This window comes from Culex pipiens, chromosome 1 (genome assembly GCF_016801865.2).
Source record: "Culex pipiens pallens isolate TS chromosome 1, TS_CPP_V2, whole genome shotgun sequence".
Taxonomy (NCBI): domain Eukaryota; kingdom Metazoa; phylum Arthropoda; class Insecta; order Diptera; family Culicidae; genus Culex; species Culex pipiens.
In genome coordinates, this window is record NC_068937.1 from 52,314,458 (window position 1) to 52,329,569 (window position 15,112).

General features: G+C 36.3%; 1 protein-coding gene across 3 annotated transcripts in view; it reads left to right on the plus strand.

Annotated features, from left to right (window-relative positions):
* The window catches only part of LOC120432411 (protein gone early), a 205,885-nt gene that overhangs the window by 66,381 nt on the left and 124,392 nt on the right, over positions 1-15,112 (plus strand). For all 3 annotated transcript variants that reach the window (XM_039597623.2, XM_039597628.2, XM_052706359.1), the window contains one exon: positions 2,140-2,330. In XM_039597623.2, the coding sequence (XP_039453557.1) occupies positions 2,140-2,330 (191 nt within the window). The remainder of the gene's footprint in view (positions 1-2,139; positions 2,331-15,112) is intronic.

Sequence of the window (15,112 nt, forward strand, 5' to 3'; positions counted from 1 at the left end):
CGTGCCTCTAATGTTGGCAGGTCAGAACTTTGACATTCAATTAAAGCTAATTAAAAGCGTTTTCAACTGAAATCGAGTGATAAATAGCTCAATGAGAAGTGAGCAAGCAAGTTTCTATCAAAAGTTTTGCATAATTAGTTGTTTAAATAGTGAAAATCAGCAAATTGGATGGAGTTAGGAGCGAGTGCTTAACCTGCCAAACATACGAGAATTTCCCCTAGAAGTTTTTTTTAGTGTAAGCAATTTTTATAAATAGTCCTGATTATAACTTACAACTGCCTTGAGTCGAGATACAGATATTTAAATATATTCATAGTCCTTTGGAAATGTTAAAATTGTTATTTGAACATACGGACGATTCCTAAATTTTTCAGATACAAAAAAATTAAATCACGTAAAAAAAGAAGTAGTTCGAAGTTATTGTTAAGCAATTCATTTCGATTTCAGGAAATGACTTTTAATTGTATTTTTGATTTGGTAAAAAAAAATGGGAGGCCTTCTCTATAACCAAAGAAACCCAGTTGTGTCATTGGTTCACCCATACAATTTTGGCAGCTGTCCATACACAAATGGTACAAAAATGTTCGAAAATTATATCTTTTGAAGGAATTTTCTGATCGATTTGGTGTCTTCGACGAAGCTGTAGGTATTGATGAAGACTTTCCATAATAAAAATGGTATACGCAAAAAAATGCCGATTTTTTATTTTTTTTTCCACAAAATATCTATTTTTCAAATCCGTATTTTTAGTTTTGAAATTTTCGGATATGTTTCAAGAAACGAACACTTCATCTTTTGAGCCATACAGAAATACTGGCTTAAATTGTGCCGTGTCATGCTTTTTCCAGAAATAATAGAATAGATTTTAGTGCCACCTGCGGTGTTCTCTTGTGTTCTGTTTTGATTTTCGATTTCCTGTTGCAGAATTTATTGAGTTTTAAAAATGCAGAAAGTTGGTCAATTTCGTAGATAATTTGTTTTTTTTTTGTAATTAGTAACACCTTAACGATTTTTATCCCAGCTTCAAAGTTCAAGTATTGATTTTAGATGTTTAAAAAAAAAAACTTGGGCTAATGCCGTAAATTACTATTTTGACTTTCGTCCCCTGGTAGATATATTTGGAAAATAGATTTCACAGATGCTTTTTGCCTTTCTCACCTCAATGAGGAAAGGCTATAAAATCACTCGAAAAATGAACTTCTTTATTCGACCTCGTAGACCCATCTTCACGTATACCTATCGACTCAGAATCAAATTCTGAAAAAATGTCTGTGCGTGTGTATGTCTGTAAGTTCGTGCACCGAAAAATATGCACACGATTATCTCCGGACTGGCTGAACCGATTTGGACTGTTTTGGTCTCATTCGATCCCACAAGACCCTAGTTAATGTTATGGAGTTTAGAAAAGTACTTCAAAAGTTATGTTAAAAAACGATTTCCGCGAAACTTCGGAAGATTGTAAAAAGGGTGGTTTTTGTAAGTCATGCAATATATAGTTAGACAGGTATTTGAAAGACCTTTCCAACGCGTTCAAAAGATTGAAGATCTGACAACCCGATCAAAAGTTATAAGCACTTAAGTGTTATTTATACACCTTTTTTGAGGCCGGATCTCAAATATGTTGATGAAAAATTTGTCCGAATCTACCGTTGGATAGGTAAAAGATTGAAGATCTGACAACCCTATTAAAATTTAAAAGTACTTTAGTGTTTTTAATACACTTTTTCGAGACCTGATCTTAAATATTTTGATAAAAAATAAGCGTTATTTATACACTTTTTTGAGGCTGTGAATGCGAGGAAGGCACCACCACCTAAATGTGGATTAAGGAACGTTTTTTAATGCGTTTTGCATGCATTTAGGTATAATAATTGCAGGCAGGAACAGGAAGCTTTTGCTATTGGTTTCGTGAGGGAGGCGTCAAACGCTGTGGTGGTTTGATGAAGGATTTTGATTCATAATTCATAATAAAGAAGTAGCAAAATCGGCAAGTTACACGTCGTATATTTACAGGAATTTATCATAATCACCTCTACTTTATTAATAAGTCTGTTTATGTTTGAAAATACATTACTTATTGTAAAAATCACCTAAATTTTCACCAATCTAATTTAAAATCTTTTTTTCTTCTCCTTACAGCTTTCTACGACCGCGTGCTGACCACGTTCGAGGTGTCGAAAAAATCCGAACGCCCCTTCGTCACCATGTTCCTGCTGATCCTGCTGCTGGTGCTGGTCGTAGTCATCCTGGCCGCCCTGTGGCCCCGCATCCCGAGCTATCTGACGAAGGAGGTCTGCCTGGAGGCGGAGTGCCTCGAGGCCAGCAAACAGGTACGACATTTTGTCACCGATTCTGGGTTTCAGGGTCATTTGCCAGCCCTAATGCAAATGTGGTCTAAGTGATATGCAATGCAAACTGCATTGCCAAATTCAAGGTTTTTGCACACGTGAAGGTGTGATGAATATTTGAGCAGGGGTCAGAGACAACAACACCGGCAAATTTGATTTTCTTGTCTTGCTTCCAGGAAGAGTCAGACTTGTTTTTTTTTTGTTTTTTTAGATTCTGAGTTGGAACAAATTTTCTACAAGATTGCTCTAGAATAGAAGAGCAAAAATGCGACAGTTGAATTTTGTCTCAACATAAAACCAAGTCTCGGTTTTTTTTCTTCCCAGAATTTTCAATTTTCTCGGAATCACACACGAACATGTCTGTTAGTAGTAGTAGTTGTTCGATGAATAATGCATTAAAATTCTCACCTCGATCTTGGCACCCGGAGGGAAGGTGGGACTGGAACGGTAGAACCTGCAAGATTTGCTCCGACTGATAACAAGTCGCCCCAAAACAACAGGCCAACAATTTCCAGTCGAAAGTCGAATTTGGCAGGGCCAGGTTTCGGAATGCTGCCGGGAAATCACACCACGGGGAGGGTGAGACACCCCATAATGAGAGAGATTTGTCTTTCACGTTTGGCCAATCCTTCTTTTTTTAGAGTTGGTCAAAGAAAGTCTCACGAAGGTACCGTACGGTGGGGGAGAATTTAAAAATCTTTAATGTGAATATTTCAGAACATAATAGTTTACAGAAATAGTAGTTTATGCAACAAGTTGCAAAAAGAGGATTTTTTCAGCACGAGTCGTACATTTATCCAACGAGGTTCACCGAGTGCTGAAAAAATCAAGTTTTGCAACGAGTTCCATACAACATTTTTTGCAATTTCAAAAAACACCCATTGAGTGAAATTTTAAGTCGAATTTTCATGTATTTTGTCAATAAATCGTTTAAACCAAAAAAAATGTTGAAAAATGTTACTTTTCGAAACAAGTGCTGAAAAGTTCAATTTTTCAGCACCCAATACAGTGCTGAAAAGTAGAACTTTTCAGCATTTATTTTGAAAAGTGTTGCTATTCGATTCTGTTATTTTTGGTACAGAAAAGTAGGCTATTTCGTCGTTCAAGAATGACAGGAAAAGTAAGTAGTTTCACGACGGAATTGCAAAAAAATAGTTTTTTGATTTATTTTATTTGACTTTTTATTACAAAAAATCATTTTTGAATATGTTTTAGTGATCAAAACGTGCCAACTTCTGAGGTAAATCAGCTGACTGACTTGCTTATTTCAGCCAAATAATGAGGTTTTGAAGAAAAATCTGGAAAAATATGTTTAGATTTAAAATTGAATTTGCAATCGAAAAGTTCTTCAGTAAAAAATTGTTTAGATGAGTTATAACAATTGTTTTTTTTTCTAAAATTTGTCGTTTTTTATTGAATCGTTTCCATTCTCATCTATCTCAGCAATGCTGAGAAAAAATCATGTTATTCCTGCTGGCGAAATTTGCCCCCCTCATTTCTCAATTGACAATACCGTAAAATGAACGAGTTCAAGACTTTTATGCGAAATAAAAAATATGATTTAAAATAAAACAGAATGGTATGGAACTGATTTTGGAAAGGACTGTTAAAAATACCCCAAGAAGTAGTTTTCAACAAATTTTGAATTTTTTTAAAGGTTAGTTTACTATAATTAAGTAAACATTGATAAACAGGATTATTTCAATACTCTCAAAGTGTCATATTTTTTCAATGAAAATGAGTTCGAATCGGAAAACGGACTGCATTATCGGAATTTTTGAACAATTTCACACTAAGAGCAGTTAAAATAAATTGTAAGTTACAAGTTTTAAGTGTAACTGAATCATGAATCAAAATATCTTTTATGATAAAATCTACTTTTAATTTACCTTACTTAAAATTTACATATATTTTATGAAAAGTTATTGAATTTAAATAAAAACAAATTGAATTGTATTTTTGCACAGACGAAATATTAAAAATAATATTGATGAGGGTCAATTTTTCTTAATACTTTTAGGCTGGAATTTGTAATAAATACGGTGACCATCAAACAGCAATTCTCCACGAAAACAGCATGATTCGAAAAACAAGTTCTCCGACCGGGCTGCATATTTTTAAGAGGGTTCCTTGGGTAAAATAATTTGAACCCGTATTTTTTTTTTTTTTTTTTGGCCGAGGTGACCTAAGCTATGTTAGGGTGGTCCAATAAATAACCATTTTCGTCGATTTTCGCAAAAACAGCATTTTTCAAAAAATCTACCGATTTTAGCAGTATTGGAATGAAAGGTTAGTTGGCGTATTTCAATTACGAAAATTTTGGTACCATAACATGTATTGGTCAACGCTGAAATTTTCTAGTTATCGCAGTTTAAGTGAAAAAGTCGCGTGGCGCGTCGAAAACCCCAGTTTTTATTTTCAAAAAATCGTATCTCAAAGTATTGAAAACATAACTCCATCATTTTTTGATATATTAGTTAAAATTTTCCGAGGAATCAGGTAAACATATTTTCAGACACAGGCTCTTTGGTCTCGAGACCTTCAAAACAACATTTTAAATTTTCAAACGACTTTTTCAAATGTTAAGCTAGATTTTTGAAACTTCTTACTATTTTTCCCAAATAGCCAAACTAATCACCTTTCTTTTGCGTCTAAGACAGCTAAAATCGGATGAAATGGCGCGGAGAAATGATTTTTTTTTGTTGAAAAAAGTGGTTTTTGCGAAAATCGACGAAAATTCCATTTTTCGGACCACCCTAACACGGCGAAGGTCACCCTAATGGCCAAACAAAAAAAAATACGAGTCTAATTATTTCAGCCAGGGAACCCCCAGAAAAAAATGAGCAGATCGTAGAGATCCTATCAATAAATAACCGGTTTGCGGTATCTTGGAAAATAAATCAGAATTATTTTCAGAATTTTTAAATCACGCCTAAAATTTCAAAAGTGCTTAAACATATTATTTAGCTCTTTTGAAATGATAGTTGTGATTTAAAAATTCAAAATATTGAAACAAGTAATATCAGATTTCCTAAAAATGAAGAGTGCTTCGTGTGAATGCCTTCTGAAGATTTAAATTTAGTTTACTTTTGGTTTATTTTTAAATCGAAACCCGTCTAGAAGCGGCCGTTCGAGATTGGGTCTTGTAGGGTTGATTTTATTTTTGTTATTATACGCCATTATTATTTTCATTTATTTTCAGATATAGTAGATTTTTTCTCTCTTTATTTTTTATGACAGTAAACTGTGCATTTTGTTAGATTTTTCATTTTGTAGTTCATTAAATTTTGATTTAGTTTTTTGCAATGGCACCCGAGCATGGGTAAATAACAAGGGAAATGCAAAATAATACCATTCAATGGTATCAATACCAAATATTGGTTTTCGCGAGCCCTTGAAAAAATGTCTAAAGTGTAAATTAATACCAATCTCTGGTATTATACCAAATTTTGGTATTGTTTTGTTATTGAGCAAATGTTAGAAAAATATCGAATTTTGACATACTGTTACTTACTTACATACTTAAAAACGCAAATCTACTCCAAATTAAAGCTAACTATTTTATTTTTTTCTAAAAAAGTCATTTGATGATCTTTATAAATTAGGGAATACCATACATTGGTATTGTAAAGGTATTTAAAATAAAAATATTATAAAATAAAGGTGATTCATAAAAAAAATCTATTTTAAATGATGTTTAACATTCTTAAAAATATGCTGATACATTTGAAATTGATAAGAAAAACATTTATATATTTAGACGATTAACTTTACGACAACAATAGGTTTAACGTGAAAAAATTTAAATTTTAGAATGGATTTTATTTAACATTGTGTGCCTTTTGCGTAATAATCGATAAACTCAAAAAAATAATGTCAATCTTTGTTAATTTGATGAAATAACTCTTTCAATACCAAAATGTTGGTATGCATGTGGTATTCGAACTTCGTTCTAAAATCCTTTTAATATTGAATTTGTGTTGAATCCTATTCAGTTGGAATCATGCATCCTCAAAAATCTCACGAAAAATGCCACGCTGCCTGGGCTATAGCCTTTCTCGTTCTTGTTTAGTTTGTTTCTCTTTCGTTGAATTTCCTGATATTTTTGCCTGCAGCTAAAACATGTTGATGCAGCAGCAGCTCGTTTTCAACAAGCGTTGATAGCTCAGTTGGTAAACGGGTAGCTAAATTGGTGTCTGCACCTTACCTGTCATGAGTTCGATTCCAGTATTCCTCTAGTTTTCTTTACCTGATATTTTTTGGCTCTCCAAGCAAGACTTCGTTTTCCTGCCTGTTCGAAGAATTTAAATATAGCATCAAAATTCTACCCATATCTCATTGCAATCCCATTAGCCAAATTGAATTCCCGTTGTAATTCTATAGAGAATTCTCATTGTTTTTTGTCCAACGAGATTTTTATTTACCCGGAAAGTTGTAATTTGTCTGGTATTCATTTGCCCTTGGAATGGCACGTTTTGGTATTGCTTTGGTCTTCCCCATACAGTTTTTTGGTATGATTTCATGGTATTATACCATCTATTACTGGGCAACCAAGGGCACATTTTGGTATTTGTTATTATACCAAGTAATACCAAAATATGGTATTCCCGTGTTATTTACCCCTGCTCGGGCAGGTTATGATTTAATAAAAAAAGTTTTTTTTTTGTTATTTTATTGATTTTTTTAGAACCACCCTATCTTAGCTAGGATCAAGTTTTGCTTTTTGCGTTTCTTTTTGTTTCGTCGTCCGTGTCTGTCGCGGGTGATCATGAACGGCCATGATCAACGACGAACAACCTTTTCAAAAAAAAATTTCGTAAAATCGTGATAACTCGTGATGTTCATGAGCAAACTCCTTATGTTTATACATCCAAATTTTTGTAATTGTCTGCTCTACAACTTTGTAGAACATTCTTACACTCTTTAAAATAACCCTGCAAAGTTAGGAAAACACGAAATTTTAAAATGAAAATTTTTGTTCTAAATGAGAAATAACCCTTCACATTAAATTAAATTTCCCATAAAATGAAATGTTTCAAAAATTTTGAACAATTGAGTAACGGAAAATGGCAGAGTTTTTAAAACTTTTTTAGTGTTTTTTCGATGAATAATACTTTTTTTCGGAATTCTTAGTACGCCATCAAATCGGGCGTCTAATTTTACATTAAAGTCTCTTTGACACCAAATTTCTATCTCATCACTGTTCGTGATCAGGGACAAAAGTTACCCCTTAGGACAAAGTTTCACGCAAATCGAAGAGGGGTCGGGGCAACTGCTGTGTGAGTTGGCGGAAAATTATCCAAATAGATTAAAACAACTTTATTTGATATAAAACACATTATTATGCGTCATAGAATGTATTCTGACTAATTTAAAAAAGATTTTAAAAGTTGTTAATGAAAATTTTAATATTGTCAAATTTCTCGCCCTTAATTTTTTTTTTTTGGGTAAATTTGAAAGGGGAAGGGCGAGGATACAAAAACTTTAAATAAAATTTGCAATGGCCTAATCTGAAAAAAATAAATAAAACTTGTTTAAAAAAAACTAAGTCTCTCCTTCCTACAATTTCCCAACCAGACTTTTATTTATGTTTTTCCATGTTTCCCCATATCCCCCTGCTTCCTGTCCATTTCCCCAAACCTCCGCGTGAAAATGAACTCTATGAATCGAAGCTGCGTGTGAGTGTTTGTGCGGGTGTGTGTGCGGGGGCGTCCGTTCCGTTTTGTGTGCTCGACTTTGGCTCGACCCGGTTGCAGATAGGCCGGAAAATCTAGGTAAAGGGTAATTGTTTGATTATTCATGACAGATTTCCACCACCACCGCCCACACTAGAAAGAAGAAAAAACAAAACTCCGTTGCATCCCTCGGGATCGGCGTGGGGGGTAGGTGGGGAAAAGTCGGTCACCGGTTCGGAATCGAATTTTGGGTCGGCAAGTGCAAGATGCTGCTGGCCTTTCTAGTGGGGGGAGGAATTGCTCTCGGTATTTGGCACCAAAGTCTTTGGTCCTCCCTGGAGGTCAGCGCTGGGTTGCACACATTTCCCATAGGGCGTCGTTGAAAAGAAGAGGGCGAATTTGGGGCCGGAGGTTTTTTCCTCTTGATTAACCGCAATGAAGAGAGATCATTGGCTGCAATGTGTAGGATGGTTTTCTTTTTGAGTTGTTTTCTGTTTAGTGTTTTGCAACAAATTCCAGATTTCTTGAAATTAAAATAGATTTTTTTTCGGAAGAATTTCAAATATTCTTTTTTGACTTTTTTCTTTCTCAAAAAATGGCCCCAAACATGCGTTCTATCATTAAAGAACATAGTGAATTACTCTTGTGAAAAGGTAAAAACTCATTTAAATTGATTTATAAACTGTAAAACAGAACTTAAAATTCTGATTCCAACTGAAAGACCCTGTAAAATGTCACCCAAACCACTCGTAGTCCAAGAACTCCCAAACGAACTGCCACGAACCAATAAACGTCACTAATTTTCCGGTAAATTTTACACCATTTCAAAGAAGGAGCCATAACTATTGTCGTTTGTTCGTCGTGGAAATAAAACCGTTTTGTGATCTTCAAACTATTGGTAATAAAACGACGCCAACGAAACACGTTGACGAGACTTTTACACTTTGGTTTCGGCCAAAACACGGAGATTGCACAGTTAACACTCAAACGCTCGGGTAGTCTTTTGACCCCTATTTTTTTTCTTAAAAATCTCATAACTTTTGATAGAATTGACCAATTTGGATGCTTCCGGTTGCAAAAGACCCAGATTTGTCTATATTTTTAACTGTCAGATGGGGGACAAATATGGTCCACTTTTACCGGAGATATTCCGGATTCCGTTGGGGTACCTCGGCCCTCCTATTTGGGTTTTTGGATAATATAACAAAATTTATTCCTTAAAACAAAGCCATATATGATGCAAAACTTCAAGGCATCATCCTAATACATCATCCTGCATAGATACATGACATGGTCAAGACCTTCGGGCACCGAAACAGGTTCCAACCGGAAACGGTTCACTGAGCTGATGTCGATTGGTGCCCAACTGGAACCGGCTCCGGTGCCCCGTAGGACTTAACCATGTCAATTATTTTTGCAGAATGATGTATTAGAATGATGCCTTGAAGTTTTGCATCATTTCCGACATTGTTCTGTGAAAAAGTTATTGTTATATTATCCAAAAACCCAAATAGGAGGGCCGAGGTACCCCAACGGAATCCGGAATATCTCCGGTAAAAGTGGACCATATTTGTCCCCCATCTGACAGTTAAAAATATAGACAAATCTGGATCTTTTGCAACCGGAAGCATCCAAATTGGTCAATTCTACCAAAAGTTATGAGATTTTTAAGAAAAAAAATAGAGGTCAAATGACTACCCGAGCGTTTGAGTGTTAAAAAAAAAATTCACAAGATAACTTATAAAATCATTAAAAGCATCCAACAATCCAATCCGATCTACACAGTAAAAAAACTATCTTTCGATGTAATTTTACCTTAATTTATGAGTAATTAATAAAATTACATTAGCATTAGCATTAGCATTTGGAGGACGCCCCACCACCGGAAGGCTCCACAACGCTTATCCCACTGTTTGGTGTGGTTGTGTTAGACCCTCATCCGGAACAATAATCCAACACGGGAGATACCATGTCTTCATCTTTTGATGAGTGTGTAATACAGCCCAGGGCATAAGGGGGTCCACGCCGGGTCCAAGCTATCCTCGGGGAAATGACGGAATGTTAGTAAACACCTATCTAAAGTGCGCAGGGACCCCTACGTCACCTTAGTGGTATAGATGTTTGTAGGGAGGTTTTGGACTCAATGTTAGTAGGAGAGGTAGAACCCTAGGATACACCCCGAAAGGTATTGCGGGCGAATCAAGTAGAGTTAGTTTTTTAATTATTAAACATATACTTGTGACTGTATAGTGTAAAAGATGCATGATTTATATTTTTTATATTTAAAGCCACGGCCGATACAACGCGACGAAGCCGTGCATGATTAAATTGACTGTAATATTACTGAACTAACCATTCTTTCATGTAAAGCAATGCTGATTAAACACAGTTTTAACGTGTTTGCTGTTAAACTCAAGCTACCGACTGTAAGAGTAAAGAGAAGTTTATATTTTCCTTTAACCCTTTCGAGCCTGATGGGTCATATATGACCCAAAAATCAAAATTTTGAAAACTAGCCTATAATTTTTGTATGGTCCTTAAAATCATTTTCCCATTATTAGTTAAAAAAATATTTTTTTGAAAATTCAGGCCTGAAAGGGTTAAACTATTGAGTGTTTAAGCGAAATTCGAGGTTATAAATGATTTAACGCATAGTTGGAATCTTGATTTTAAACTCTTACAGCGATGCGGGGAGAACATTAATTATTTATTTGTTTTATTTAAATGTAGTAGTTAGCAGCTAATTTAAAACGACCGATTTGAAAAGCATAATTAGTTAATTTTTCATTTTTTGTGTAATGGGATTAATCAGCATATTTGATATTTTTAAATAAATACAATAACAATGGAAAGTCCTAACTAAGTTTTTAGCTCCATCATCTGTGAGATTCGCAACAACGCAACACAATGCAACAGTTGAGAAAATGTCTATCTAGGTATTAAAATATTGTTGATTTAGAATCGATTCAGTCTTAGACAGCCGGCTGTGGAAAGACTGAATCACTGTTGAAACTTGTGTGAAAATTATTTTGGTTTGTCTCCTTTCAATTTAAAAATTCGCGTTAAGTCAGGCAAATTTCTGCCATTTGATAACAAACTGAATTAATAAAATAAACAAACAAACTATGTTGCGTCAAGAATAACCAATCAGCAAAAAATAAAAATAAAACGCTAAGTTAATGTTTTGTTCCTATTGCAAATCGAAATTATCGTGATTGTGTTAAATTAAATAGTGCGTTGTTTCAATTAAATAAATGTTCAAGAAAAAAAAAAACTTAACACGATATAAACTTTCACAGTTTTTAATAAAGATAAATGCTCCGTTCTGGCATCCCTGCATAAAAACACACCAACACCGAAAAAAAAACTCAGCAGCATATAGGGGAAATATACCCTTTCTCAGCCTATTTCTATTATCGGCCTATCAGCACTTTGATCATGAATTACAGCTTTCATAAAGTGTTTTTGACTGTTCCAAAGTAACAAATAGCTCAAATAAAAGTGAGCAAGCAACTTTCCATTGTTGACGTATCTACAAATGTTGATTTAATAGCGGAAAACTGCAAAAGTGATGAGAATTGGTCGAACGACTTAGAGTGATTAAAATGGGTTTATTTCCCCTAGAGCGTAACGCAAAAAATAGTTGCATGGAGCGTAACACTGCCTCCGACCCCCCACTATTCCCCAACTGCGTTACGAATATAAGAACACTCCCATAATCTTCTCTCTTTCTACTGTGTGCTCAACATGGAGCGAACTCACCGCGCACTCCAACAGCAAGCAGCACCAACACACCGCGCTGTTTGTGGTGATGACGATGATGATGACGACGAAGCACACAGCAGCAGCAATGGCACCTCTCTCTCTCCCTCCAAACCTTCACGCAAACTCCGGCCGCGTGGCCACACGGGCACGCACACGTACAGGTCATCCGCGACCAAAGCCCTGATCTGAAGTACACACAGAAGCGCAAAGTCGTCGCTCACTCTCTCGCTCTCCTGCCCTCCACGCTCACACACTAAGCCAACCGGCTTTGCTTGTGCCGAAAATCATCGACCAACCGCGTTCACACACACTAACAACTGCGGCTCTTTTGCCTGTCAACACCAACTCTATTGCGCGACGCCGATCAAACAGCACCAACGGAACCGAAAAATCCGGATTTTACGGCGGAGGCCACCCTGAATCGATTGATCTCCCGGCTTCCCGTGAGAAACAGAACCGACCAAGCTAAAACACTCATCAAAACACCGAAAAATCCCTTCAAAACATACAAAACAAAACGGACGCGGGGGACACCCAACCGAACGCGGCGAACGCTCACACACTCCACCCAAAATAATCTTCTCCTTTTCATTATTTCTAAAATAATTAAATCTCCTGCCACTTGTCTGTGACTCCCCGCTATCACCAACACACACAAACATTCTCCCTTTGCTGAACTGTCAAGCGCTCCAATCAAAGGGCAGAACCCCATTCCGGAAGCGAGCAAGCTTATCAAAAAACACTAAAATCAACGAATTCTGACAAAATTTCACTTAAACTGCATGCTTCCACGTAATATTATCACTTAAGTCACATTTCCCCCTGGAACCAATTGCAAAAGGCCACGAAAAACACCGATATTTTAACGAAACTGCGGACGCGAGGCAAACGTGACCGATCACGTCGCCAGTGCAACCAGAACTCCCATGAGTAATTAATAAAATTACACATGAATAAATGCAAATTTACATATTTTTCGATTTTCTGACACACGTTAGTTTTTTTTCTAACAGTGCCACTTTCTATGAACCTCGCCGCCAATGATTTCACGGTGTTTGACGGTTGAAAGGTTCAATGTTTACGTTTATTGATACGTTTTGTGTATTCTCGCGATCGTAAAAAAGTGTGGCTCTTCTTTCGCGTCAAATTTGTGTTTGTGAGAGCAAACGTAGAGTGGCTCTCGGTCGTGCATAATAATTAATTGACGGACATCAATTTGGATGATTGATTTAAGAGCGCAGCACCCAAAACAAATAAACCCGCTCCGCGCGCCGGTCCGTCGTTTTAGTAGTTTTGGAGCTATTTCCCCGAGTGCGAAGATGCGACCTCGTAACTTCTCCGCCATTTCTTTTCGCGCCAAAAGGAGGAAGGAATTTCAGTTTTATTTCTGGTCTCCTCGGTCTCTCTTTCTCTCTTTTACGCTACGATCTGTCAGTGCCAATAACGTCATATTTTCCTCCCGCTGCTGTCATTCTATTCTTCTTTTTTGTTTCGAATTTTCTGGAAGAAGTCACTACCGACTGACGAGTTTCGTTTAATTACTGCTTTAAATCTAAACACTTCATGGTGCCGCGCCATCTTTTAGATGACAGTTTTTATAAACTCAGCCCCAAGACGCAGCAATGTTTGGTTCTCCCCTTAAGATTTGAATGCTGTGCCCTCTTGTGCGTGTCTCTACCTCGATGTAGAGAGTTTATTAGAAATGATTTGACCAGAATGTACAAATTTACATGAATCTCAAGTTAAAATAAGGTTTTACCATTTTTATTTAAAAGTATTTTCTTCAATGCAAAACATAACAGGCATTCTCTGCCAACTCACACAAAATCGGAAGAATTTGCCTCGTCCTTCTTTAATTTGCGTGAAACTTTTCTTAATGGGTAATTTTTGTCCCTGATTGCGAATCCGAAGTCCATTTTCCTATAACTCGTGGTGGAAAGCCGGTACGACCCCATTCGTTTTTGAACATTCGAAAAAGACGTGTTTTTCAATAATTTGCAGCCTGAAATGGTGATGATTTGGATGTTTGGTGGCAAAGGAACTTTTTTTTGTTTAATTTGTTGCCGTTTCGATGGCGTACCCCGGTGGTTGGTCACTTTTTAGTTTGACACTTTTTTAGTTTGTACCCCGTTGGTTAGTTAAAGTCAAACTAAAAAGTGACGAACTGTCACTTTTTACACGGCGCTCACGCATACTAACAAAACGAATGTTTGATAGTGTGTGTGAATTCCGTGTAAAAGGGGTGTCAAACTAAAAAGTGACCCCGTTCGTTTGACAACAGTTGGTGTCAAACTATCGGGGTTCGATCGTATTCAATATTTAGGAAAAAAGTTTTTTAATCGAAAAAAAATTCAAAAATATTTTTAAAACCTATTCTTTTTGTGTTATTCAACTGTAAAAAAGTGGACTTGTCGTTAGAAGCGAATCTTTTCATTTAGAACAAAGTTTTACACCCAAAGGAAAAATATATCTCAAAATCTGCAACAGTGGATTTGCTGCAGAAAATGTCACGTTTTATAACATTTTTTGCAGCAAGCCCCTAGATCATTTTTGCCCGCGTGTAAACATTTCAGCGATCTGCAGTTCTCACCAACACATATAAAGCTGGCCCGTCCCCGAGCAACACTCCAAAGAGAAGCATAAGTTGGTGCTCTTTCACTCACTTTTCATTAAGCGTCCATGGCGCGGTGGTAGCGTGTCGGATCAAAAATCAAGAAATTGGTTGTTCAATCCTCGTTCTATTAAGGGTTTTTTTTTGTGAAATACAACCAAAAAGCCGTCGGTAATGTCGATAATTGTCGGTAACGGGCAAAAATGTCATACCCCTGTATCGCAAAAAATACATGAGGACAGTTTTCATGCAGATTCCGATATACATTCATGCTGCATGCATCACAATCATGCGACCGCCGTTTGGGTGTAGCACCAATAACGAGATAACGAGGTAATAACGAGATGCTTAGAATGGAAAATTAGGCATATCGTACTGGAAAATATACAGATTTCGTCCAAAATGTATTGGTTTTTATACAGTTTAATTTAAGCCAATTCCACATAATTTCAATTATCCTTCACCCAAAAAGGGCAGCAATCGTTCGAGTAATGGTACCGTTTACAGACTCAGGGAACACAGCTCGAGGTGGCCGATAGAATTATGCCCTCTAGCTTATTAGAAAAAAAATAACGCGTCAAAAAATCTCGAAGGTTCCAATTACGAGACTCGAGCCAGGAACCTTTAACATACCATCTCAATGACTTAACTGCCTCGGCCACCACAGCTTGGTGACTAGAGTGTGGTCAAAAGTCGATGCATTACACTTGTTT